The 25,553-nt window shown below is 42.9% G+C and overlaps 1 protein-coding gene across 5 annotated transcripts in view; it reads right to left on the minus strand.

The window, feature by feature from the left end:
- Positions 1-25,553, minus strand: part of numb (NUMB endocytic adaptor protein) — a 69,189-nt gene that overhangs the window by 28,841 nt on the left and 14,795 nt on the right. For 4 of the 5 annotated variants that reach the window (XM_080414980.1, XM_080414981.1, XM_080414977.1 and 1 more), the window contains exon 2: positions 6,842-6,978. In XM_080414980.1, coding sequence (XP_080271106.1) covers positions 6,842-6,967 — 126 coding nt within the window. In that variant the 5' untranslated portion in view covers positions 6,968-6,978. Of the gene's footprint in view, positions 1-6,841; positions 6,979-22,907; positions 23,043-25,553 lie in introns of all 5 variants that reach the window. The other variant, XM_080414978.1, reaches the window with a different exon arrangement.

Genomic DNA, 25,553 nt, shown 5'->3' on the forward strand with positions numbered 1-25,553 from the left:
AGTGGTTCTCATCTTTCTTTACTAGTGTACCTCCACTACAATATTTTTGTTCAGCCGAGCACCTCCTTCACCAGAACAAAACATTCTTCCAGATACCAATTATTTTTTTGCTCACTCAGGCCAAGTCAAAAGTGATATAGCTATAAGCTAGCAGGCAACCTTTTCTTTTTATTGGCGGGTAGCTGATATATGGTTGTATTGAAAATATATGCCATATCAAAACATTTTCAAATGTGTATGTTAGTTTCCACATTTAACTGATTTTATGAACATGGGGGGTACTAGTACCCCATTTGAGAAACATGGTTATAAAGCAATACATTGATCAATAAATTACAGCAACTAGACCAGGGGTACTCAACTACAAATCTTGAAGGTTTGAAGGCAAAGGTCTGTTTATTTAAGTCGGTCAATCCAGCTAAGCTTATCAAATCGGATCCCCTCCCAACCAACCAACTTAATAAAACTGGGGTGCAGAGCACCGGCGCAAATCTAGGTTGAGGCTAGAGGGGGTCCCCTGCGCACGAAGCGTGCGCGCGCCAAAATGTTGAGTTTCTTTTAATAGCTAATTTGACACTGTTATGTTAATTCTTCATTATTAATTACTTACGATGCATAAGTGGGTTCAGGTAAGTATATATATTATTTTAACATTTATTTGTATTATTCTAAATGACTTGGGGGCCGTCCAATCTGAAGCTAGGGGGAGACGACAAATCTCCCCTGTACCCCCCGGGATTTCCGCGCCTGGTGCAGAGTATGAAAACATACATGAAAATAAACATGAAAACAGAACAACAATTCAAATACTTTTTCACACCCCATCCAAGAATCCCCAAAAAATATATCTCTTAAAAAAAAAAGTTGAGTACCCCTGAACTAGGCCATTACCCCCGAGAGTGTACAAATGTAACCAAATGGACCCTTACTGGTCCATTTGGTTACACTCTTGAAGTTACAAATGGATAGATTAACACTGAAGATATTTTCCATTGCAGCTTCAAATAAGTACAATAAGTTCAAATGTATTTTAGCACCAGTGCTACAAAACTGTCAATAATACAGTGGACAGGGGAAAGGCGTCATAACAGCAGCTATGAGACATCATAATAACATCCCCGTTTCCCTAAAATAGCCATGAATTATCAATAACACAGAGGCCGGATGTTCATAATCAACATTAACAAAATTATGTGAATTGGCTCTGTTGGTGTAAGTCCCCTGGACATAACCCAGGCCATAAGCATTCCAGGAATTAATTTATGGCTTTGGGCTGTACATTATCACTTTCAATGAACACAGCTAGCTGTCAACGGCCTCTGAAACCGCAACAGTCTTTATACACTGCTGAAGAGCAAGTGAAATTGTGTGAATACTTCACCTCCTAAGCTGTTCTACTATGCAGGAAAGGAAACCATGCATCCCTGCAAGTACACACATACATATAACACGGCTGTCCCTCTCACCATCATTAGCCTCATAAATCCCAGACTTCTAAACAAAAAAATATGCCATTACAAATCACCACAAGTTGTGTGAATAATTGTCTTACTAGGCTGCATTAGCGCATACTGTAATTGATCACACATGCTTCTAAGTGTACACACACACACACACACACACACACACACACACTCCCCCCCCTCTGGCCATCAGTAGCCTCACATTTCCATAGGAGAAAGGCAACAGTGAACATTTCTAAAGCCTCGACAACCATACTAAGTTGTGTAAATAAACGTAGGAAACCCATCCATTAGGAGGAAAAAGCAGATATCTATGGCATCTTAAATCACCATAAGTCCTGAAAATTGTTTACCGTTAAGTCATTTTAGTAAGCAGGCAACATACGCTCAAGCAAGAGCATGCAAGCTAATCCATATATGGACAACTAGATAATTTATTTTCATTTAGACATTCAAAACTATACTTCGGTGAATACAGAGACCACTTAAGCACTTAAACCCTATATACTCAGTTGACAAGAGTCCCCCAAAAGGTCAATGCTCGCTCCTTTTTTTTTTCTTCCAATCTACACCAAATGCCATCACCTCAAATAGACGATCTATTCACAATGTGTTGCATTATGACGTGTTGTCTGTTGTGAGCTTGTAGATCTTCTATTTTCCCTGAATGTTCGCCCCAGGATAGGGACACTAGGGTTCATTCATGGGGTTAATACACACACCCGCAGCCTCATGCAACACAGACATCCTACCATAGGAGAAAACACAATTGATCTCTTTTACACCACTGAAAATCACTCTATATTGTGTGAATAATGGCTTTTCCATGCAGATTTTGCATGGAAGCGACACATGCATGCACACATAAAACAGACTGTAGCCAACCGGTTACACAGCATGCAAATGGCACACATCTCCAATACAGACTGCATGAATAGTGTTGTAAACTGCTTTAAGTTGCATGGAAAATGCATGTTGTGTTGAGCGAGTAAACACAACAGACACATGCAAAGAAATACACATACCCACATAGCAGGAGGGCTACTTAAAAGGGTTGTGTATATTTGAGGTATTATTATTATTTTAACTCACTGCAGTGCAGAAACATACGAAAGTGTGCACTGTACACACACAAACGCAAGCAAAGACACCAGCTGCAAATAGACACAAATTGCATACACAGAGTAGACTGTCCCCTCTGCAGGCTATGTGTAGTCATAGGGGAGTGCTTGGGTCTGCTAATGAGCAGAGAATTGGGCTTTCCTCTTACTCCAGGTCAGAAACAGGTGCCCCCATCCATCCACCTCAACACTAATTTCACCCTCTAATTTTTCCCACGGCTCCACACACACACACACACACACACACACACACACACACACACACACACACACACACACACACACACACACACACACACACACACACACACACACACACACACACACACACACACACACACACACACACACACACACACACACACACACAGCGAGAAAATCATAGTGTTCAGGATCAGAGGCAGTAGCTCTCCTTGAAGGTACTGGTAAACACAAAGTAGAGACAAGCAGAGAGTGAGCTCACCCACACACTACACAGAAGTAGGCTAGCTGCTAACGGATCCGAGCGTAGGAGAAAGAGAGAGGTAATTAATGGGGAGCAGGTGCGGTGGGAGGGAGGGAGGAATCGAAGGAGAGAGGGAAGAGGAGGTCAAGATGTGTGTGAGACAACTTGGAGCAGGTCTGGAAACTAGGGCGTCTCACAAGTTGGCTCCCAAACATACACAGCCATACAGACACATACAGCGTCTTGGCCTCTTATGAGTCTGTCGGCATGCCATGAGTCTACAATCCACCATCCTCCTTTACACATCTCCTTCCTCAACACAGCATTTTCAATTTCTAGTTCGAAAGAAACTACAGTGCACATGCACACATATGACATTGAACACTTATCACTGTAGTCTCTTTGTCCATCTTAACCACTTTGAACCCTGTATACTTAGTTGACTGAGGTCCCCAAAGCCTAAGGCTCTTTACTTGGTCGATCTACAAGCTCTCGACGCACTGTGAGCTTGTAGGTCTGCTATCTTCGCCGTTTATCCCAGAATTGGAATGCTACGGTTCATGTTGTTTAACAACGTACAACACATAAACAAGCAAGAATGGGAGTCTACTGCCGCACCTCAGCCCAACGAGGCAAGCCCGGTGTGTCACAGGGGCAGGACAACAGCAATTGTAGAGAAGTCAGTGGAGCAGCTTGGACATTAAAGCCTCTTTTATTAAGGTGCAACAAGTAATGACTGACGTTTCGATGCTACTGCATCTTCCTCAGAGCCATAAATGGCAGTGGCTAGGCGGGCATTCATTTACAGAGGTAGCGAGGGCAGTGCTCTCAATAATTTAATGGTAGTTGGCCCCCTGTAATACGGTAATTACCCTGTTCTGACACTTTAGAACCCAATGGCCTAAATGAAGACTTGAGCCTTGCATTTGAGTGTTCTCCTTTTACTTTTGAGTGCGTTCCCTTGTATTGTGTTCTTTTTTTGTTTAAAGTTCACAATATTTTTAACTGTATGCATTGGCCTAATATATTTGGCCCCTATTTTTGTATGTACCGGTACATGTTTTTTATAATATATTTTGTATGGTAATATATAGCATGGACTATTTTTGATTAAATGTCTACCTGTGTGTAACTACTCAAACGTCCATGTTTTCAGAGCCAAACCTGTGTCAATCACAACTGATTGATGCATTCCAGAGACTGTCACGTGCAGAACAGGGTAATTGCCGTATTACAGAGAGCCAACTACCACTGGCTTACTGGGAGCACTGCCCTCGTTACCTCTGTATACGAATGCCTTCCTAGCCACTGCCATTTATGACTCTTGAGGAAGATGCAGTAGCATCAAAACGTCAGTCATTACTTATTGTACTTAGCACCTTAAAGGAGAATTTTGGACTAAAGTTTTCTTACCTTTTCTATGACGTTATGATATCTTAGGATTAATGGTACAGTAGAAAAAAAAAACCTGAGCCGCCACAGCTTAAAAGGTGCGCGGATAGGCCTTAGGTTAGATCACATATTTTAATAGCTTTTTTTTTTTTTTTTTTTTGATATCCGACGTTCATAGTGACAGAACACTGTCCCCAAAAAAAAAAAAAAAAAAAAAAAAAAAAAAGTCTCGCTAGACGAGATTTCAATCTCGAGATTTCAATCTCGTCTAGCGAGACTTCTGTTTATTATTATTTTTGGTTGCATAGAGTTGCATAGAGCCTATCCGCGCACCTTTTAAGCTGTGGCGGCTCAGGGGTGGAGTTATGAAATTTTTCTACTGTACCATTCATCCTAAGATATCATAACGTCATAGAAAAGGTAAGAAAACTTTAGTCCAAAATTCTCCTTTAACAAAAGAGGCTTTAATTGTCCGAACTGCTCCAGTGTCTTCTCTACGTAAACAAGCACTTTCTACAATCCCCTCCCTCCACCGAAGGTCCATCTGTGGCTCGGAGGAAGCAGCACCAGACTCAGTGGTGAGTCTGGTGCTTCTGTTCCTTCAGTCCACGTGAGTTAGCGGACCATTTCCCTTGTGTTTGCTAAAGTCAAGGCTTCTGTTGGCACAACATGGCAGTGTGCTCAGCACTCCTACTGCCTCCACATGGCTCACAGCACCTCACTCATCCATCTATCGACGTAATACTTACACATGTTCTATTTATGTACTGCAGAATGTAACCATGTGTGATTCATATCATCCATCGTCTATTCTATGACTCCCAGTCTCTGAAACCATGCTAGAGCATGTACAGTAGGTTACTCATGATGTTACTACTGTAGGTTTACTGTTGATGTGTCCCTGCCTGCACCATTATCAATGAAAACATTTGTGGTACGTATATGTTCATATACAATATACTGTCAGATATGTACTCTTTACTCAAATAAGACTTGGTCTTATTTGTGATGCTATTCAATCATTCTGCAAAAATACTTGCCCTGTTGATGCGAATTTTATTCTTCTTTATTCTGTACGTATATCTTTCTTGTCGACATATTTTATAGTAATTAATGGCGTTTACTTAAATACTTCACTAACAAAGTAATACAAATACTGGTAGTTGGCTGATGGGAGTGATTCCTCCTGGGAGCTGAAAACCCAAAAGGCAAGGAGACATCTTCACAGGCTACTGTGTGGGTTTGGACCAACAGGACTTTCGTACAACGGATTTTAATGCAGTGCCGAAATGCATTGTGCCGTTCTCTCTGGATGCTTATTATTAACTCTTTCACTGCCAGACTTATTTCAGAATGTGTTGTCCCATTGCCAGGAAAAAGGTGCATTTTTCCTCTGTTTGTTTTTTAACATTGAAGTGAATGGAGCAGCAATTTTTTGGATAGCGTTATCTCCTAGTTCCTTTGAGATAAACCCCCCCAAAAAAATACCAAAAAATTCAGAAAATTAAAAAAAAAAAAAAAAAAAAATCATATTTTTGTCTTTCCGTCATTGGCCATGATAGCCATAGAGCCATCGGACAGGAATTCCCGTTTTTGGCAGTTAAAGAGTTAATCACAACCAGAGGCCTTGGAGAGACAGGCAATCTGTTTCTCACTGAGCTGTGAGTGTGCAACGCTACTGGGTGAGAGCAGTACTCGTGTGTATGTGTTGCGTGTGTGTAACAGAGAGACTGTGGGTGCATGGGTGTGTGCCTGTGTGCATGATTTTATGTACGTATCTGCAATGTTTGTGTGCATTTGTGTGATACTGCAGGTGTGTGTGTGTATGCACACCTTAATGTAAGCTTTTCTTTGATAAAGAATTGTTTGTGTGTTTGTGTGTGCATGCGCCAGTATCTGAGCACTTCACGCATGGCTTTGCCTGGATACTGTACCTGCCTGTATGTGTTTATGTGCATGTGTAACTATGTTTAGACATGATTGAGTGTGTGTAATAACCTGTGTACATGTGTAAGTAAGTATACAAGACACATTTTAAAGGCCCGTTCAGATCAAATATTCTCAATGAGACGGTGATCAAATCAAAAGACACAAGTAAACATGTTCAAACTGTGTTACACATCAAAGCAATGAGCACAAACGCAGTGAGGCAACCTGTGCTCTTCATTGATTGGTTAATACAAAGTGGGTATACGTATGCATCTGAGGTGGGTAACTTTCAGAAACTCTTTTTCCGTTATCCGTTTCGATTCAGCATGGTTAAGCTCCTGAGGCGATCTCAGACGATTAGAGATGTTCCGATTGTACACAGTACACCGCTGCAACTATTCTCTGTAACGTTCTAAAATTGTTTAATCTAGTTGCACATCTTTGATCTGAACCTGGCTTAAGAGACACAAAGCAGAGCCAGGAGGAGTCACCTTGACGCCGAAGCTGCATTTGCCACTGCGGACCGCCTCCTCATCCGTCTGCCACTGGTGCGGCCGGCTGGACTCGGGCACGTACACGTCTTTTTTACGCCGGAAGCTCTGACGTAGCTTGTTCATCGCCAAGCCTCCTGGGAACACAGAGACAAGAGACGTGGCAGGTTAGATCACATAGACAGCAGAGAGATTGATAGATGGATGGATAGGCCGAGTTACATGATCCCATTTTAGGCATTCTAGCTAATCAGCCAACAGCCTCTTATCCACAGTGACTTGAAAGATTACTGCAACAGAATAAGCCTAATTTCCTACGCAGACATACATGCATACATACATACTGTACATACATACATACATACAGATTAGATAGGTAGCTAGACTGTCTTTTAGACATTAAACGGACAACCTTGCCCAAATGTACAACAGCAGAATAAGCTTTACTTCCTTAAATGACAAGACAGACAGAATGGAACTGATTTATATTTGACCATTCTAGGCATTCAGCCGATGCTCTTATGTATAGTGACTCTCAATGAGCCAACAGCAGAATACACTTTGATTTATAGATTAACAACATTACAGATGGATGGATAGAGACAGACAGAAACGATGGGCAGACTGATTAACTCTTCCATTTTATGCATTCTAGCCGACGCGTTGTCCCGGCTGGCTGGTACACCAGAGGACACTTTCATCCCTCAACCTCTAGCTGCAATGCAAATACAATATTATTCAACTCTGGGATGAGATGAGTTTTTCAAGAGCAGAATATCAATAAGATTAGGGAGATTATTATACAAAGACTCAAAGATACAATGCATCTCAAAATCTGAAAGAAGCAACAATCAGAATGAATGCAGCTCTTGTAAACTAAGGCTGCACTAACTTCCACTGACATAATGACACGGTTCACATCAATACATAAATAATATGAAACTGTAAACTTTGTTGTCAGTTGACAGACTCAACAACATATCAGCATCGCAGCATGTGAATAAGTCTACTTTGAGAAAGGTCCACCAACACAGATATAGGGAGCTCAACCCCCCCAAAAAAAGAAAAAGAAAGGAAGGATGAGTGCCGGGAAGAAGAAACAAGATAAGCGACAGGAAACGTGACACGAGCAGTCACCCGCGGAGGCTCCGCAGTGCCTGGCTACAGATGCCGACAGCTATGCTGTGACGCAGCCAATTATTCTCTATGGCACGGGGGGTACGAAATGACAGGATGGGAGCCTGACACTGTGTGGTGTGTGTATGTGTGTGGTTGCAAGATAGAATGGAGTGATTAGCTAGGAGCAGAGAGCTCGTGTTGTGGTACAGAGTGCTGATATTTCCATGTGCCAGGTTAAGAGTCACATCATAATCTTCTAACCGCTGTCGAACCACTGTTTCTGCCGTTTGTCATTCTGTAGCAGAAGTGGTTGAAAGGGGCGGGAAGGAGGGTTACATTTTGATTCCATGTGCTCATTGCGGTTCTGTTTTTGTTCTAGTTCAGGATGCAGCAGTTCAAGCAATTCTTATTTGTACATACAAGTTGAAACATCATTGATCTCATTAGAAAATAATCCCCAATATCAAAAGGTCAACCGGTCTTGTTTGAATGTTTTGAGTCAGTCTCATCTTATGGTCTCCTTTGGTAGTGTTCCTGTTATGGAGTGCTGCTCTGAGTAAACATGAAGGAAATATCATGCGGAGGAGGGTAGAAGGCAGAAGAAGTTAACTCAGTCGCATAACAGTGTGATATAGTGCATAAAAGAGAAGCAAGGCTCACTGCACCCAAGACACTCTTAGCAGAGGTCTTTTACACAATGTTGTGAGAGTGAACACTAAGGAGTGACATTATCACCCTTCCATATCTCGTCTTCTCCTTTTATGGGAGAATAAATTGTCTTCGTTTTCATGCTTTATTGGACAGTACAGTGGCGAGAGACAGGACAAAGAGGGTAGAAAATGAGGAGTTGAAGCACAACACTAGGAACAATCGGGAATTGAACCTGTGATGTCACAATGAAAGCCCATTGCATGAAAATGTACTAACCGGTTGAACCACCACTAAGTACATTTAGCATATTACTGTAAATTATTTTGAGAACACAAGCATGTAAAATGCGATGCAAGAGTGCGGTCTAGCCAACACCAACTCGAGACGCCTGAATCTCTGCCCTCCTCACTCTCCTATCTAACATCAGGGTTGAGCTCTACAGTGTTGTTAGCTAAGCTGTCGGGCCGTAGTGTATCTATGTAGGTGGTGCTTCTTGCCTTTCCTGGCTTTGCTCCCACAGTGTCAGTTTGCTTGCCACTAGTTCCGGGTGCCTGACACAGTGCCCTGCCAGCCTCATCTTTCGTCCATGTGATACCTAGTGCCATTCGTAGCATTCTTGTGTAGACTCCATCCAGGGCCCTTTCCTGTTGTGCTTTGAGGGTAAATGCTATTTGAAAGGGACTATCTATTTTAGCAAATGTTACTCTCCATAGAATCTACCAACTTGTTTGAAGTGACAACTCACATCTTGGTGAGGTGCTAGCTGCATAATTGCCGATCATAAAGGTCAAATAACGGCTGATATATCGGCCAGACATCTGTCATGACAGACCGATATACCGTTATTGGTCTGGCACTACTTGTGATAGAACTCTATTTGGAGTCCTGGTCTGCCTGAAAGGTATGTGAGCCGAGCGAGCTCCTCCACAAACAAGTTGTACCAACTAACTTCTAAGTAACTAATGAGGATCTGGAGGGATTAGAGGCCTTTAATCCAGGAAGACTTCACTGTCCACAGATATATGTGCGCTCACACACATGCACATCTACACAGACGACCATCCACACAGGCAGACACACGTCTGTAGTCACAATCAACCTCTATAAACACAAATGCACACAGATACAACATAGTCATACTAAATGTACACACACCGTAAGCACACACACAAAAGGGCTAACTCACACATGATCACTTGAGTACACACAGTGCTGACTTTTATCATTTGCATAATGAGTTGATACTGTGACTTACATACTCCGCTAGCACACATAAAAAAGCTCAAACTCACACATAATAACTTGAACACACTCACACACACACACACACGCACACGGCTTACTTGTCTCATTTGCATAATGGTTGCTTGGTAATGGTTGTGGGTTATACACAAACACAATAAAATACAAATGCATATAAATGTAACCAGATGGCACATGACAGACTACTTACGAATAGGTAAATTAACACTGAGGGCCCCATCTCTGCAACACATGACACAAGGTAGGCGGCAACTGTGTCGGGGGTGTGTCCACCCCAATTTTGGTAGTTAGGCAACGCATTATTTGATCACAAGTCGCAAACACGAGCACTCGGTGCTAATGGGTGGTGTTAAGGCTCTGTATTAGTTTTGGGTGGGCTTTGGGCGTTAACCATTTAATAAAACCAATCAGTGTCTATCCCCATTCCCAGAAGTTGCGCTTTAGCTAGGCACACTAGGTACCTAGTACTAGGTACTCTGCTGTTGTGTTCGTTTTACGTTGTTGGAATACTCATGGTTGAAACTAGGTTACAGTGTGTGAATTTAATTACGTTATCTTGCCTGGATGAGGTCTTATATTTCTTGTTTGAGCGTGTTATCTGTGTGAACTGTTCTGGTCTTGTGTGCGCCTGCAGGTGCATCATGGCACTGGCACACAGAGCGATCAGTTACGCACGTTACGTATGTTCAGTAGGTCGCTGGAATCCATACATTACAGGTAATCCTAAAAGTGTCCCAATCGAACACTGACAGTGCATTCAATTCAAATATAGGCTATAGGCTGGGTGTGGTTGCACAAGGTATTTAGATAACAGATTGGGGGAGAAGCAAACGATTTTCTGCTGTGGAAAAGTTAAAGTGTAGGATCTAACTGTAAACACATCCATGATATCTTGATATATTAACGTAATAATCACTCGCTCACGTTCTTCTTTATTTAAACACGTCCCTGTGCGTCCTTGTGTCTGAGCTCTATGGATACGACTGTTAACTGCTGTCCATTAAGCAGAGACAGATGAAGAAAGCCAGGATGAAATGGTTCACAACATCTTACAGGAGGAGATATTTTATCAGTAATAAATTGTATAATAAACGCATACATTTTTATCCCTTTCTCTCTCCTCACAGCTTGTCTCCGTGCAAAGAAAACGGCACTTGCCCAACGCAATATATTGATCATCTGGGCCAGAGAAAATAGCACTTCGCCGTATGGAAAATAGGATCCTGAGGATTTGACTGTGTAGAGTCCATTCGAGGTGAAACACGTTTTATCTCCTTGTGGCAGGCTCACTGTGGGCCCGACACAATGGAGCTTTCAGCTCTCACTGGACCATGGACATGCAGCGCACACGCACGCACGCACACACACACACACACACACACACACACACACACACACACACACACACACACACACACGAGGGGGTACTTCTTATAGAAGTTGGTCTGTGCAGGTAGTGCTAGGCTGTAGGTTGGTTTGTCAGCTCTGCTAACCAGAGGATGTCCTGTTCTGTTGTAAACATCTGGTTGGGTGTAACTGGTCAATTTGGGGTTTTTAGATCCCGACTTTGTGGGCTGTTCATGTGTGCCTTCCCTCCCTGGCCAGGCTGGAGTCTTCAGTGTTAATCTAACTCTGGTAGAGAACAAATTGAGCTCTGAGCTCTGCTTCCATTTGTAAACTACAATGTATAATTGACACTGAGAATTTTACTGTGTACCATGGCTACCTGAATAACTGTTTTACATCGTTTGTACTGCAAATAAAGTACCAGTGTCTACTGTCTACCGTACATTTGTTAAGATATATTCATCACCGTCTTGGGTGTGTGATGCAGCACATCACAATCTCACAAAAACTAATAATTATTAACTAATTTAATATAATTATAATCAATGGTGGTAGGCGCTCGGGTGGCGCAGTGGTAAAGAGCTTGCCTACCACCGCGGAGGTTGTGGGTTCAAATCCACCGTGGTGCATCCAGCTTTGTCGAATGTCTACACGGACACAATTGGCGGAAGCCGGACGGGGAGGGTGACAGCCGAACGTTATTGTTTTCCCTGACAATATGAGATTATGAGTGTCAATGTCACAGCCTGTCTACTGTTCCAAAGTAGCATGGTTCCACAGCCAATACCACTTACTGCTCTCACACACACACACACACACACACACACACCTCAGCCACAGATTCCCACCAGTGGCTGTCTATGAATCAGACAGGAAGTGATGGGGCATAATTCAAGTGCCTGCATGTGTGAATAATTGTAATCAGAGCCAAAGAACGGCACAGGTGTCAGGGTCATAAACACTGTGTGTGTGTGTGTGTGTGTGTGTGTGTGTGTGTGTGTGTGTGTGTGTGTGTGTGTGTGTGTGTGTGTCAGAGAGAGTATGCGTGCACATTTATCTACCAGTGTGTGCATATGTGTAGTGTACACATACACCCACGTGCACAAATAGTAGCCTGTGGCGGGGGGATAAAAAAAAACAGTAGTGTTTGAAAACAACATAAGAGAGAGTCTCTTTCTCTCTCTCTCTCAGGTTTATTTAGGTCATATCGTGTCTAGGCTGACTGCAGTGTCACTGACAGGCCGCCTGCAGAGCAGAGCACAGCAGTAAAGAAAACAGATTCTTCTCTTCCCAGAGGACATCCTAACAACCTCTTCTTCTCTGCCACAGAATGCAACAGTCAATATCCTACATGACATGGTGGTTTCAGCTTCCACACTTAACTACACGGAAACCTTCACACTAAAATCAAAGTCAAGAAGACACTAATACAGTATATATACCGTATACACACTATGCTAAAAAAGTGCAATGAAACTATTTTGTTTCCAAATTCAGACTAATACCCATGAAATAGAAACAGCCATCATGCAGTTCAAACTTCTCACCAGCTACATGCTGCTACAGTCTGACCATGGCTGTTCTACCAGCCACTGTGCCATACAACCCAGGAGCTTCCATGCAAGCCTGAAAAAAACATTTAGCTGTATTAAAAAACAACAACAACAACAACCCAACAACATAAACTAGCCCGTTGAGCCGGTGAACTTAAATAGACGGTTTCCTGCCTTGGATGTCTCACTGTGGTAAAGACTTTTCCTTCTTGGATCCCTTCTCAACTTGATCCCCTGAACAGAAAGAGGCTGTCTGGACATTCCCTGGCGGCCTGGCCCATTATTCCACCATGGGTTTTCACCTCTGCTTACAGTGCCTTACAAACCTCTCACCTATTATACGCTTAAGACTTGTCTTACAGCCAGATCACCACCCACACACTTCCCTCCCACCCCTCTTAGCGCATACAGTCACTGTGTGTGTGTGTGTGTGTGTGTGTGTGTGTGTGTGTGTGTGTGTGTGTGTGTGTGTGTGTGTGTGTGTGTGTGTGTGTGTGTGTGTGTGTGTGTGTGTGTGTGGGGTACATCTGTGTACATATTTTTTGCATGCCTGCTGCTTGCACATCTGAGCACATTACTGGATATGCCTGCTGCATAGAGCACATGCTTGTTAACTTAGGTGTCAGGTTAGCATTGGCTAGGTATGTAGGTGAATAGTACCTACCCAGCTAGGTAGCTAGACTAGCTACAGTAGGTCGGGAGCTACCTGCCTAAATAGATAGGTAGGCAGGCAGCTACCTACCTACAGTAAATAAGTAGGTAGCAAGGTAGAGTTGGCCATATTCACTTATCTCTTCTGGCAGTAAACAAAGGTTTTCTCTGATTATACACATGCTTTTATTATTTACCGTTTTTGTTCAGGTTGAGGAAGAATTGCAATAGCATTACACCTTATATTATTATAATTATATTGTTCACCTTTTTGAAATTTTGCATATTACAACAACCACCAAGATGCCATGGCACAGACCGGGTATCTATTGTTTTGGGTACAGCTTAGTCCTTCATGACACAAGCAGCTTAGCTCTTATCGTGAGAATAACCATGTTCTGAGCCCTGTGTTTGTGGCAGGGCTACTTTACCATCTACCTGTGTGTCAAATGTACTTCTCCCCATGATATAATTACACCACAACCACCATCACCTTCAGGCTCCATTTCCCTCATCAATTACCGATTGATCCAGAATTCCTCGACAACGTGAAGTCTGCGTTTTCTATAAGCACCTGTGATTAGTCACTGTCTCTTATTTAGTGTCCCTTGTGATGGTTGTTGCTACATATAGTATGCATGTTCGGTCAAGTGGCTGAAGAGCAGAGCAGTTATGATTGCTCAGAAGTACCAGTGGGGCAAGTATCTAGCTAGGCATCTACTAGGCAGTTTAGGGTATTTGGCTGTGACTGGGTGCACTGTAGACGTGCATGCTTTGGCAGGGAGGTGATCAGCAGACATCCAGGCCAGTAACACAGGCCAGCCTGCCTGAGCACGGACTAGTGGGAGCAGTGAACGGGAATGTCTGGCTCTGTTGGCCTGTACAGACAGGAGGAGGGGAGTGGGGTGGAGGGGTGGACCAACTGACCTGGCTGTCATGTGAGACAGCTTTAAGGCCCCCAGACGCAGCAGGGACACAGAGAGAAGAGAGAGGGAATGAGGGTACGGCGGGAGGAGGAGAGAAGTACTGTATAAGAGAGAAGGAATGAAGGACAGAGGCGAGGAGGCAAGGGAAAGAAGAACGGATGGAGTGAGGGGTGAGGAAAACAAATGAACCAACAGAGCAACAGAGTGAGGAATGATGGAGGAGGTGTGAGATGAGGGGAAAATTGTGATGAAGAGAAGGGTAGAGGGAGGGAAGAGAGAGAGACAGACAGAGAGACCTCTGAAAAGAATCACTGTGCCACTCATTGAGCAATTACAGGCGGGCGTGCACACGCACACACGCACACGCACACACACACACACACACACACACACACACACACTTAACACTGATGGCAATCACAAAGAGAGAGAGAAAGACAAATAGAGTGCACATTAAAGATGGGACAGAGAGTGCATTAGAGACAGGATGAGACAGATAAACAGAGACAGTCTAATAAAGAGACAAGCCGAGAGGGCAAAAGATAGAGGGAAGGTAAATGCAAAAGAGAAGCAAAGTTGAGAACGTTTATCAGCCAGTGATGCTGCTAGGGACAAAGAGAGCGACTGAAACAGAGATATACAGGGAGGGGGGTGTTCTAGCTGGCGGTTGCAGATCTAACGCCATTTGAATAATCTTTCCAGGAATGGAAAATTGATTAATCCCTGACAGAAGGATCCTGGGCATGAGTAGTAGAGAGAGGCTGGAAAGAGAAGAGAGAGAGAGAGAGACACACACACACACACACAGGCAGGGAAACAGACACACAGATTTAAAATGGGAGGGAGAGAGTCAGACAGAAAAGCCTGCAGTGATTCAACCCGTCTTTCCTCTTTGCACTGCACAACCTGCACCGTCATCACCACACAAGCCTGATTTATAGACCTACTCATCGTGTCGCTGGCTGAAAATCTGTTATTTCATAGAATTATATAATCATATTTTATATAGTATAAAGTAGGCTTTAGTCAAAGTTCTACCTGTTAAAAACCAGTGTTTCCTGTGTGTGGATCCAATCCAGTACTGGTATGTGACCACAGCTAGAGACAAATAGGACATGACCCCACGGTCACTGACATAGTCTTTATCAATCAAAACCAAACTATAGGATAGAATGACATACTTGGCAACACTACTACAACCTGAAACTACAACCCAATATAATAAATGTGTGTACCCAATAAAAGCCTGCCACTCAAAATATGAGTGTACCCTACCCAGTAACCACGGGGCTCTTGTCATTCCTGCAAGGGTACGCTAGTAGCATATGATGTAAAATGTCATTACCAGCTCATGTCCACGACTCCACGCAGACATCCGAGTGCATGTCAGATTTTATAGGTGCGCGTAGGTACGGTGACTGCGCATGCGCTATGGAAAAGAAACAGTCCCTGTTTGAGGAAGGGTTGTGGGAGGAGATCTGTCGCTTGCTACCCACATCTTTACAACTCATTAAACGCCAAAAAGACAACAGACAACAATGTACTTAAATTGAGAGAGAGAATTTGAGAGTGTAATGTGCATGTGTGTAATGTGTGCACATCTGCAGACACCAAATTGTAGTATAAACAGAACTATGTATGCTTCTGCTCTCCGCGGACCCTTGTGGCTACCCAGAGACGCCGTTATCGGGCAATCAGGCCCATATCAATCGTGTTCATTCAATAATCCCTGCGATGTGTATCACAGGCTCCGGTTATCAGTCCATGGTGTGAGATGGGATGGGATGAACAGGGGGCAACTGGAGGTGATCGGGCCACTGTTCTGCCCCGTCCCCCACCCCCACACTCACAGGCCATGCCAACGGGAGAATCTGAAAAATGCTGCTACCGTGTTAATCCAATTTTACGGGTCCCGGTTCTGTGGCTTAGGCTGGCTTGGTTATTTTTTTTTAAACAGTTGAGAAGAGAGAGGATGGGAGGGAGCAAGAGAGAGAGAGCAATCTCAGAGAAAAAAACATGTTATGTGTTAAAACTATAAACTGGGCAAGGAACTACGAAGGAGGTAATCCTGAGGACTGCGCAGGGGGTGAGGTCAAAGGTCAGGAGGTGCCAGTGATGAGTGTTGCACTGGTTCAGAGATACCACCGACTGTCAAATCCCCAGAGAAACCATGAGGATTTTATGGCGTACAGGACCGCTTCCCCTGTAGACGTCATACTGATAATAAAAAAGGATTGGTTTTAGCTATCTTTGTGTTTGCACAAGTGCATGCATCTGCGTGTGAGAGGGGGACAGATGGGTTAGTAGAACAGCGGGTGTGTAGGGCTGTCGCAATAACTGCAATATTGCAATATCACGCTATTGACAACCGCAGGGGATTTGGCTAAGGCCCTTCTTGTTTTACACTTCAATGTGTGTATTGAATGCAATTGTTTACATCACAAATCAGAGTATAATTAGATTTTGGTCTTGTCTATATATATATATATACACACACCCCAGGCTACCTAAACTTCAGAACAGAAATCGATGTGTAATTATGAACATAATGCATAATATCAAGTCAGGTTGCTTCCTCCTGTCCTCCATTATGTCACTGTTGTTAGATCACATCAGCTGATCACATAAAGTCCTTCTTTCATACATTCATTTGACGTTAGAAGATAAATCTCTTGCTGCTTCTGTCATGCGAAGTCTAAATAAACAACAATCAACCACAAAAAACGAGAACCAGGAACGCATCTCTGTAACCAATTAAACCATTATTTTATACTTTGACTTGTAGATCTGCTATTTTTTTTAAATCTTTTTTGTGCAAATCTTTCAATATAATATTTTTAAAGCAAACATTTTTAACTAACATAATATACATATCATTTTGGAGGTCCTTGACATGATGAACAAGTTTGAGAACCACTGATATAGCAACATGGGTTTTTCAGAAAACTGTTAGCATTTAGAAGACATTTTGTAGAATCGGAACATCAGGCCTTAATGGGTTAAAATGATCCTAGTTGTCTTCTTGGGGTCAGCAATGTGACATAAGCACTGGTCTCTGCTCTTCATCACAGATGATTACTGTGAACAATTTGAAGCAGATGAACAAGATGGAACCAAATGGACCTGTAAGGGCATATCTTGTTTTCTATTTGTACACTCTTCAGAGTGAAATTAACACTGTGTATCTTGCTGATTTGACTGCATGCTACCGACAGTGATCTGATACTGTTATCTACAGTGCCTCTAGTCTACAGTGACAGGCAACATGATGTCACCATAACAAGATGTCAACATATTCGACTCATAAAACAAAACCAAATCGCAAGAGGCTGTCATTTTGTTTTGCATAAGTAAAAATGATTACATCCACCGTCCTGAACAAATAATTCAGTACAAAGTTATTCTGGTGCAGCTGCTTGCTGCATAACAAACCAGCTGCCAGGTTTTCACTTATTTCCAACGGATGTACTGATGTAAGTAACCAAGTTACAATTTTACATGCACACCAATTCTATATTGCCAACAAAAATATCAACCAATAATAAATAATTTTAGTGGTCAAGGGGTCCAATTCCAAACTGTTAGCCTGGCATGATGGCCAGACTAATATCACTACGTAGATATTAGTCTGGTATCTCTGTGTGGAACCTGCATTTCCGATGGGCAAATTAAAAAAAAAGCCTCTAGTGATAAACCCGCCCCATATTTGCATACTGGGCCCTGATTGGTCCCTTACAACTTCGGAGGGAGAGAAATACAATTTCTACTGAGAGGGGCCAAACCTAATCTGCCACGGGCAATTATTTTTGCAATGGCAGATTCCTCTGGAACCAGGCTACCAAACTGTCACTGTATCCATAACCGACACTTAAACAAGTTTCACCTACATGCGCACTCACGCAGACACAGACACACGCGCCCAAACACACACATGCACCCACAGACAAATGAAAAGAAAGCCTGAATAAATGGGTTGGGAACAACAAATGCAGATGATTCCATACAGGTGTATTGCATGATACAATTAAGCAATTAATATTCTACCATGCTCTGTGACATGTATAAAATGCTGAGCAGGCCCAGATGACCTCAATTTGGGATAAAGATGGCAAGAGAAAAAGATCTACGTTCCTATGAAATCTAATATGGCAGGAGCTTCAGTCACAAAGACTGCTCAACTGGCTAGTGTTTCAAAAGGAGCAGTGATAACAGTGACATCTGCATTTCCACCTATGGAAAAGACAGTAAATAGCGTCAGAAATTGTGGTTGAATAATGGCTGAGCTACTCTTTCTCAGGTGACAGAGAATATCAATACAGGAGGTGACCAGACTGACAGCAAGAACAGTCCATGGACAGCTACATAGAGAGGGATATTATGGTAGCGTTACAGTGCATAACACCCTCATCATTACAAAGGCAAATGCACATTTGAGAGTTCACTGGTACAAAAATCATATAATTCTCCACAAGTGGGCAAATGCAATGCATACACCAAGAGAACGGTGCACGACTGAATGGCTGACCCTTAGAGTCAGGGGGTCCAGTGGCTCTGTGTGTGTGTGTGTGTGTGTGAGTGAGTGAGTGAGTGAGTGAGTGTGTGTGCGCGCACTGGTTTCAAGAGGGGTCACTTAATGATTTGATGAGTATGACTATCATGTGAATTCTGCTGTCAAGATCCCAACCCAATTGAAAACACACAACTGACTTATTAGGAACTGGTTCCAACATTGAGGAACTGGAACTGGTTCCATCACATTAGCATTAACGGTTTGTAATAGAGTACCGAAGTCTGGCGTCACTTCCGTTACCCCCCCTGGGTAAGAGTTTTCAGGTTTTTCAGTGGAGCATTTAGACAAGACTACAACAGACTCAGACCTACATACAAAACAGTATACATACAATGTACGTTTTCCCCGTTCTTAATCCCATAGACTTCAACATCACGTCATATAAGAACTGTGTTAGTCAGTTAGACAGAGCTCTCCCACAATCACGAAAACACCAAATTAGGAAATACCTTTCATAAAGTTCCAATCCAGACACTTGTACAATGATCTATATAAAGGTGTATTGAAAGTTTGAAATTGTTTGTTTTGTCCTTTAAATCATCCTCCTGCATATCTTTTCTACCTTAAATCAAGCCAGCAGTTGTCCAATTGTCTTCAAACTTGCTACAAAAATCGCTCATGGCTCTGGCATGACAATGACAACCATTCTAATAATCAATTAATGTTTACACCGCATGCGCAAACAGGTGAAACGGGTTGCCGGAAGTGCACTGACTTTTCATTTAGCCACCGAGGCGATATACTCACGTCTTCTACTGTGCATGCGCAGACTCGCACAGCACACAGAACAAACCACTATGGAACAAACACGGCTCAGCCATAGTAGCTGCCTGCACGGTCAACACACTATCTCTCTCTTCTACTGTTACTAGGGTTACATGCGAGACGTTGTGTGTGCACGAGCCTGTATGCAAGGCAAGTTTTTATTGGACTTTGTGAGGCTATCATTCCCACCGAGCCCGAGGCAGCCGTGGGACATAAATTGTGTGAGGAATTGGTCAAAAGCTAAACCGCATTTGGTTACCTATCGAATTCTGTTTATGTCCGTTGCGTCCTGCCACCAATGCAATGACGGCAGGTCACAGAATCGGACGTAACACATGATGCGGCGTATCACCGTACCATCTCCGCGGCCGTGACAACATAATGTGTACTGGACCGCAATTGCGTACTATACCAGGAGGACCTGGATATATATGAAATAACAGAGAAGATGTAGCTGCTGTATGCCCACTGGACCTGTATCGGTCTTGGGGTATAGGGGGCTTTCACATAGGAAGTGGCCAAACCCCTGAAGGGGGACTTTTTTCTAGTACACATAAGGTAACAGACATTCATCCACTGATACAAACTACAAAATACCTTGTGAGTTGGCTAGAAAGAATAGTGTTTCTACAAAAGAGCAAGTAAGACATAAAGAGAGAGATAAACTAAGACACACCCAGTATGAATGGGTGGTACCCTTTTATGTAGAGGAAGAGAGTCAGACAGTAAGAGAGCAAGAGGGAGAGAGGACACAGCATGAATGGGTGGTACTCAATAAAGGAAGGAAACAGTGGGAACAGGAGTATGCTACTATGTGGATGAGGGCTCCCCCTCCCTACTACTGAAACATTGCTGTCTAGGAAGGCTGAGCTTCTGCTCCCTGCCCCCTGTGACAGAGGAGACGACCAAAACCCCTGCTTCCACAGGGAACGGTGTGACTGAGTGGGGTCAGGGTTCACACAGGGAACAGTGTGACTGAGTGGGGTCACACAGGTCACACAGGGAGAGAAATGCAGCATGGGTCTGCTGCTGTCTCACTGTGTGTGCATCTGACTGCATGGATCCATTTTTGTGAGTGAGTCTCCTCATCTGTGTGTAATTGCATGTGTGTGCGTGTATCTATGAGCAGCCAGGCATGGCACTGGAGTCCCAGCCTGGCAGTGAGTCAACCAGTCAACACAGGGAAGGAATCACAGATGACTTTGCGGAACAGCTGAGGCCACATTTAAAAGGCCGGAGCAGCACCCTGGCACCAGGGAGTGGCAAATCACTGCCACCATCGTAGACTCTCTCAGCCATGTGCTGCGTTTGATTCACACACAGCTAATCAATAGCCCTGGGAAGTGGGAACCAGTTGTATGAAGAACCTTTTTGGAGCCGAATATTGTAGGGCAAAACAAAAATGTATTTATCCCACTTGTCTAAGCATATTACGATAACAACTAACACACATGGTTCCGTAGTTACAAAAGGCAAGGCCTTAATTTTGGCATATTTTAATTGATTCTTGCAAATTTAGCACTTAAAGATTACACATTTAAATACATCTACTGCGATGTTAATAATAATAAGACGACATGATTGTGGGACTGGCGCTGTATAGACGGACCACCCATCTTCCATGCGCTCTCTCTCCCTCTCTCCAAAGTGTCTGCCTCTCTCTAAAAGCAACAAGCCCCCCTCCCCCTTCGCTGGCTATGTTTATTTATACTATTTATACCGCAAGACGGTGTTGAGCACCGAACCTCATGACGCGCTGTGAGCTTGTATTGTAGACAACTATTTTGGGCACACGACACCGTTGTATGACTGAAGTATAAATACGACTTAAAAAATAATTACATCATCTGAAGGGAATCCCACACTGTAAAAAACACCAGAAGTACTGGTGCAAACATTTCTACCACTTCTCCGAATCTATTTAATCTATTTTTAATCTATTATTCCGTCTCTATTTATCCTCCCTATATTCCACATTGTGTGTAATGATCTGTAATCAGTGTGTAATGATCTTTTTCATAATATTATTATGAACTTTGCATCTTTGTCCCTTGTGTATTCTTGACTTTCCAAGGAGTAGTGTATAGAACGTACAGTAGAAGACATGTACAGTAGCGTACGGTAGGCACAGAAATGCATAGACATCATACCTAATGTACCTATACACCCATGCATGAAATTTACATTTCATGCATGTAACTGTAATAGCTATAATAGCATGCAACTGTAATATTACAGTTTCTGTCCATCTCTTGTTCTCTGGTCTCCTCTCTCTTTTATATACACACCTTAAATTGGAGCAACAAGTAAATCTGAAATGTACAATAGAAGACCTTTAGTACGCTTTTGTAGAATTCCCTCCATTTTGAGAAATACATTTCCCTTTTGGCCTTTTACACCTTTCACCGATTACTTTTGCACAGTGGAGAATACGATTTAGATCCTTCAGTACAGCGCCAGCGAATAGTAATACAGCCTACTACATCATCTTCAGAAATGGAAAACACTTCTGGTAGACAGATAAAGCAAAAGGAAATAAAGCCAAATATAATGCTTTATATGTTTGGGAATCCATCTGTGCCAGCACACCCTTCTTGTTGGGTTTGTACTGTCCAAGAAATTCCTTTCAAGGAAAATCAAACCAGAAAGTCAGCCCTTATTTTTTGTCAATTCATTTGACAAAAACGAAAAGGGACTAAAAATGTTCCATAATATTTTCGGAGTAAAATGGCAGGTTCAGAACTTCGTAGAAGAATTAAGCAAATTCTTGATCGAGTGAGGCCTATACGCTATGGCATTTTCATGCAATCCATTTGCACTCAGGGGATCCGCACATTTATTTCTTAAGGTTTTCTTAGCCTACATGGTTTGTTGCACATCGGTGCAGGTTCCACTAATACAGGACTCACACACAGCTAAGACCGGACCAAATCCACACAATTCTGCCCTGTACAGTCATTGATTTCAGTGATTCTTTTTTTTTAATTTTAGTTAATAACCATTTTGTTGTTTCTTGTCTGTGATTTGCCATAACAAGGCCAACAACAGCAAATGCCTTACTCCTTCAGATCTGTAAATTGTGTCCAAAACTACCATCTCTGTGATTGTTTTTAGGTACTTGTTGCCGGGGAAGATGGCTTGCCAAAGTGTGGATAGGGTTTCAATTTAACGAGTAGAGAAATTAAAGGTTGCAGGTCTGGCTGGTAACTGAATGTACTCGCCTGCAAGAAATCTGCAGGTGTGTGATCCTTCAAGACACGTAGACTGGCTGGCCTAGGAACGGCTCCAGTAAAGAGGCTTTATTCATTGCTATGCCTCTCATACACCGTCTCCCTCTCAGCTTTCCTACCGTCTGTCTACATAAAGACAAGGGGAAAAAAACACAAAGGGGGAGAGCTCTGCCCATTACGTTTAAAAAAGGAATGCACAGCACAGTCAGATGAAAGCTTGAGAGCTGACAAACATTTTACCCAGCATAAGAAACTGATTGTGAAGCCCTTCTGTTGAATAAGACTGACCTGTGTGCGTGTGCGTGTGTGTGTACTGCAGTAGACTATAGCCTTGGCTTTATCAATCTTTGTCCTCTTCCTTACGACAGTCTACCGCTGTCGGCTGATAAAGAAAAGGTACCCACTCTATAGCAACACTGCATAAGACAGGTAACTTCATGTAGCAACACTGCATAAGACAGGCAGGTACCCTCATGTAGCAACACTGCATAAGACAGGTAGGTACCTTCATGTAGCAACACTGCATAAGACACTACTACCCACTCATGTAGCAACATTGCATAAGACATACGTCTGTCCAAAGTGGCTGTACTGTGCACTTGGCCTATTCCTCTCCTCAAGGGGACCATCAACAACCATTTAAAAAATGTACTAATCTACAATATGGGTCTCCAAGCCCTGGTTGTCTGTGACCCTGGCACTGCTGGTTTTCTGTCCACCCACGATAGAGAGCTGCACTTCGCCTATTACATTTGGAGACATCTTGTGTGCAAATTAACATTTTGGCCCAAATGTTGTGCAAGATGTAAGGCCATTGGGTCACCAAATTCAGTATGGTTCATCTGCATGAACATTCACAGCAAGTTCCATGAATCCAGACAGTAGTTTTCAAGATGCAATACATTGTTTGGGACCAAACAAAGTGGTGGATGGATCAATCACCATCGCTTGAGCCCGGCTTCTAGCAGGGGAAAAAAACATGCTCAGCCTCTTACTGTCAGACTAACACACTTTCTTCCCCCTCAGTTACACAGACAAACAAGCTTTGGGTCACAGCATGAATCTGTGGCTTGACTTCATGTTGTCATCGACTGTTGAAAGCAGCAGTGGAAAGTAAATTGTGTGGCAACCTCACAGGCAAAAAGCTACTCATAGAAACCAGCCCTTTTTACCTTATTTCCCTTGACATCATCCACACACACGTTCTTTCTTCTCCAGACACACAGAAATCACATACATTGTCTGTCTGTCTGTCTGTCTGTCTGTCTGTCACACACACACACACACACACACACACACACACACACACACACACACGTTATTTTATTATTGTTGTGGGAGGAAGTGAACACAGTGCCATTACAGCATAGTAGGGACGGTGGAAGTGACAGAGGGGAGAGGGGGAATACTATATTGTCTCTCTCGGCAAAACGCTGATCTGAGGCCAGTCAACACCCCTGTTACATATTCACCAGGCCCTGTTAATACATAATCTATTAACACCTGCTCACAACCAGCCCCAAAACTCGTATTTGAGCTTGTCAGGCAGTAGTAGAACAACCATATACCATGACTAAGAAGTCTTTTTTTGGGGGGGGCAGTATGTAGTATGGGCCTTAACTACTGCAGGCCATCGGTGCCCCAAATGGCTAAGAAGTCTAATGCATTTGGCGAATAACATTTTTGACTGTCGTCATCATATTAATAGTCTTTAATTCTACAATTAACTATGGAAATTAAAATTGCAGTACATTCATGATTATATGCAATTAACTGTGGAGCCCTAATCTTAGACTGCTGTTACACAGGGTCACAGATCGCCGCGCTAGAGTGTTATTACACTAATTTCAATTAGAGAAAAGAATAACACAAATGCAAGACTGAAACAGACTAGGGAATTTGTCACAAGATAAAGACAAAGCCAGGGATATAGTGATTTGTTTTACCCAAGGAGTAAGAGCGTGGAAAGTTTAACAGCATATGAAAAAAAAAAGATTCAACCACAAACTAATTTCTATTCAATGTAGCCTTCTAGTATGTCACATTCAATACTGTTCTTCAGACAGATGCATGCACACACTTTGTTCTGTCAATTTAAACAGGTGTAGTTGTCCATACATGTGCAGGACAAGGCAGGCAGAGACCAATAGACAAATAGACAGACAGACAGACTTCCTCCAGGCCTGCTGAATCACAACTCATGTGCATCTGACAGAGCTCACCATTAAGCTACTCCATCATCAAAGGGTGTCACCACCTCCCAAACAGGACAGATCTATAAGCTACAAGCTTGTAGATCAGTTATTTTTGGCAAGTTGACAGTCATCCTACGGCGTATAAATTAAGCTAGGCTTTAGCCAACAGCTCTGCTCCTGGACTCAGCATCTATTTGACTGCAGTCTGCGACTCTGCACCAGTGCAGGAAGTGTTGGCCATGGCTGTGGAGTCAGAAGATGTTTGGTTTAAGTGGATGTGCTTATGACACAGAAACTGTTTTAACGAAGACTGAAGTTGTTGTTTTGGCAGGGCAGGCATTTGCTAAACGTTAGCTTATTCTACCGACACTACAGGGGTAGATTGTCTATGTACACTTGGACTATATTTATACCTGTTAATATAGTGTTAATATGCTGTTAG

Source organism: Gymnoscopelus braueri, assembly GCF_963280865.1.
Source record: "Gymnoscopelus braueri genome assembly, chromosome: 19".
Classification (NCBI taxonomy): domain Eukaryota; kingdom Metazoa; phylum Chordata; class Actinopteri; order Myctophiformes; family Myctophidae; genus Gymnoscopelus; species Gymnoscopelus braueri.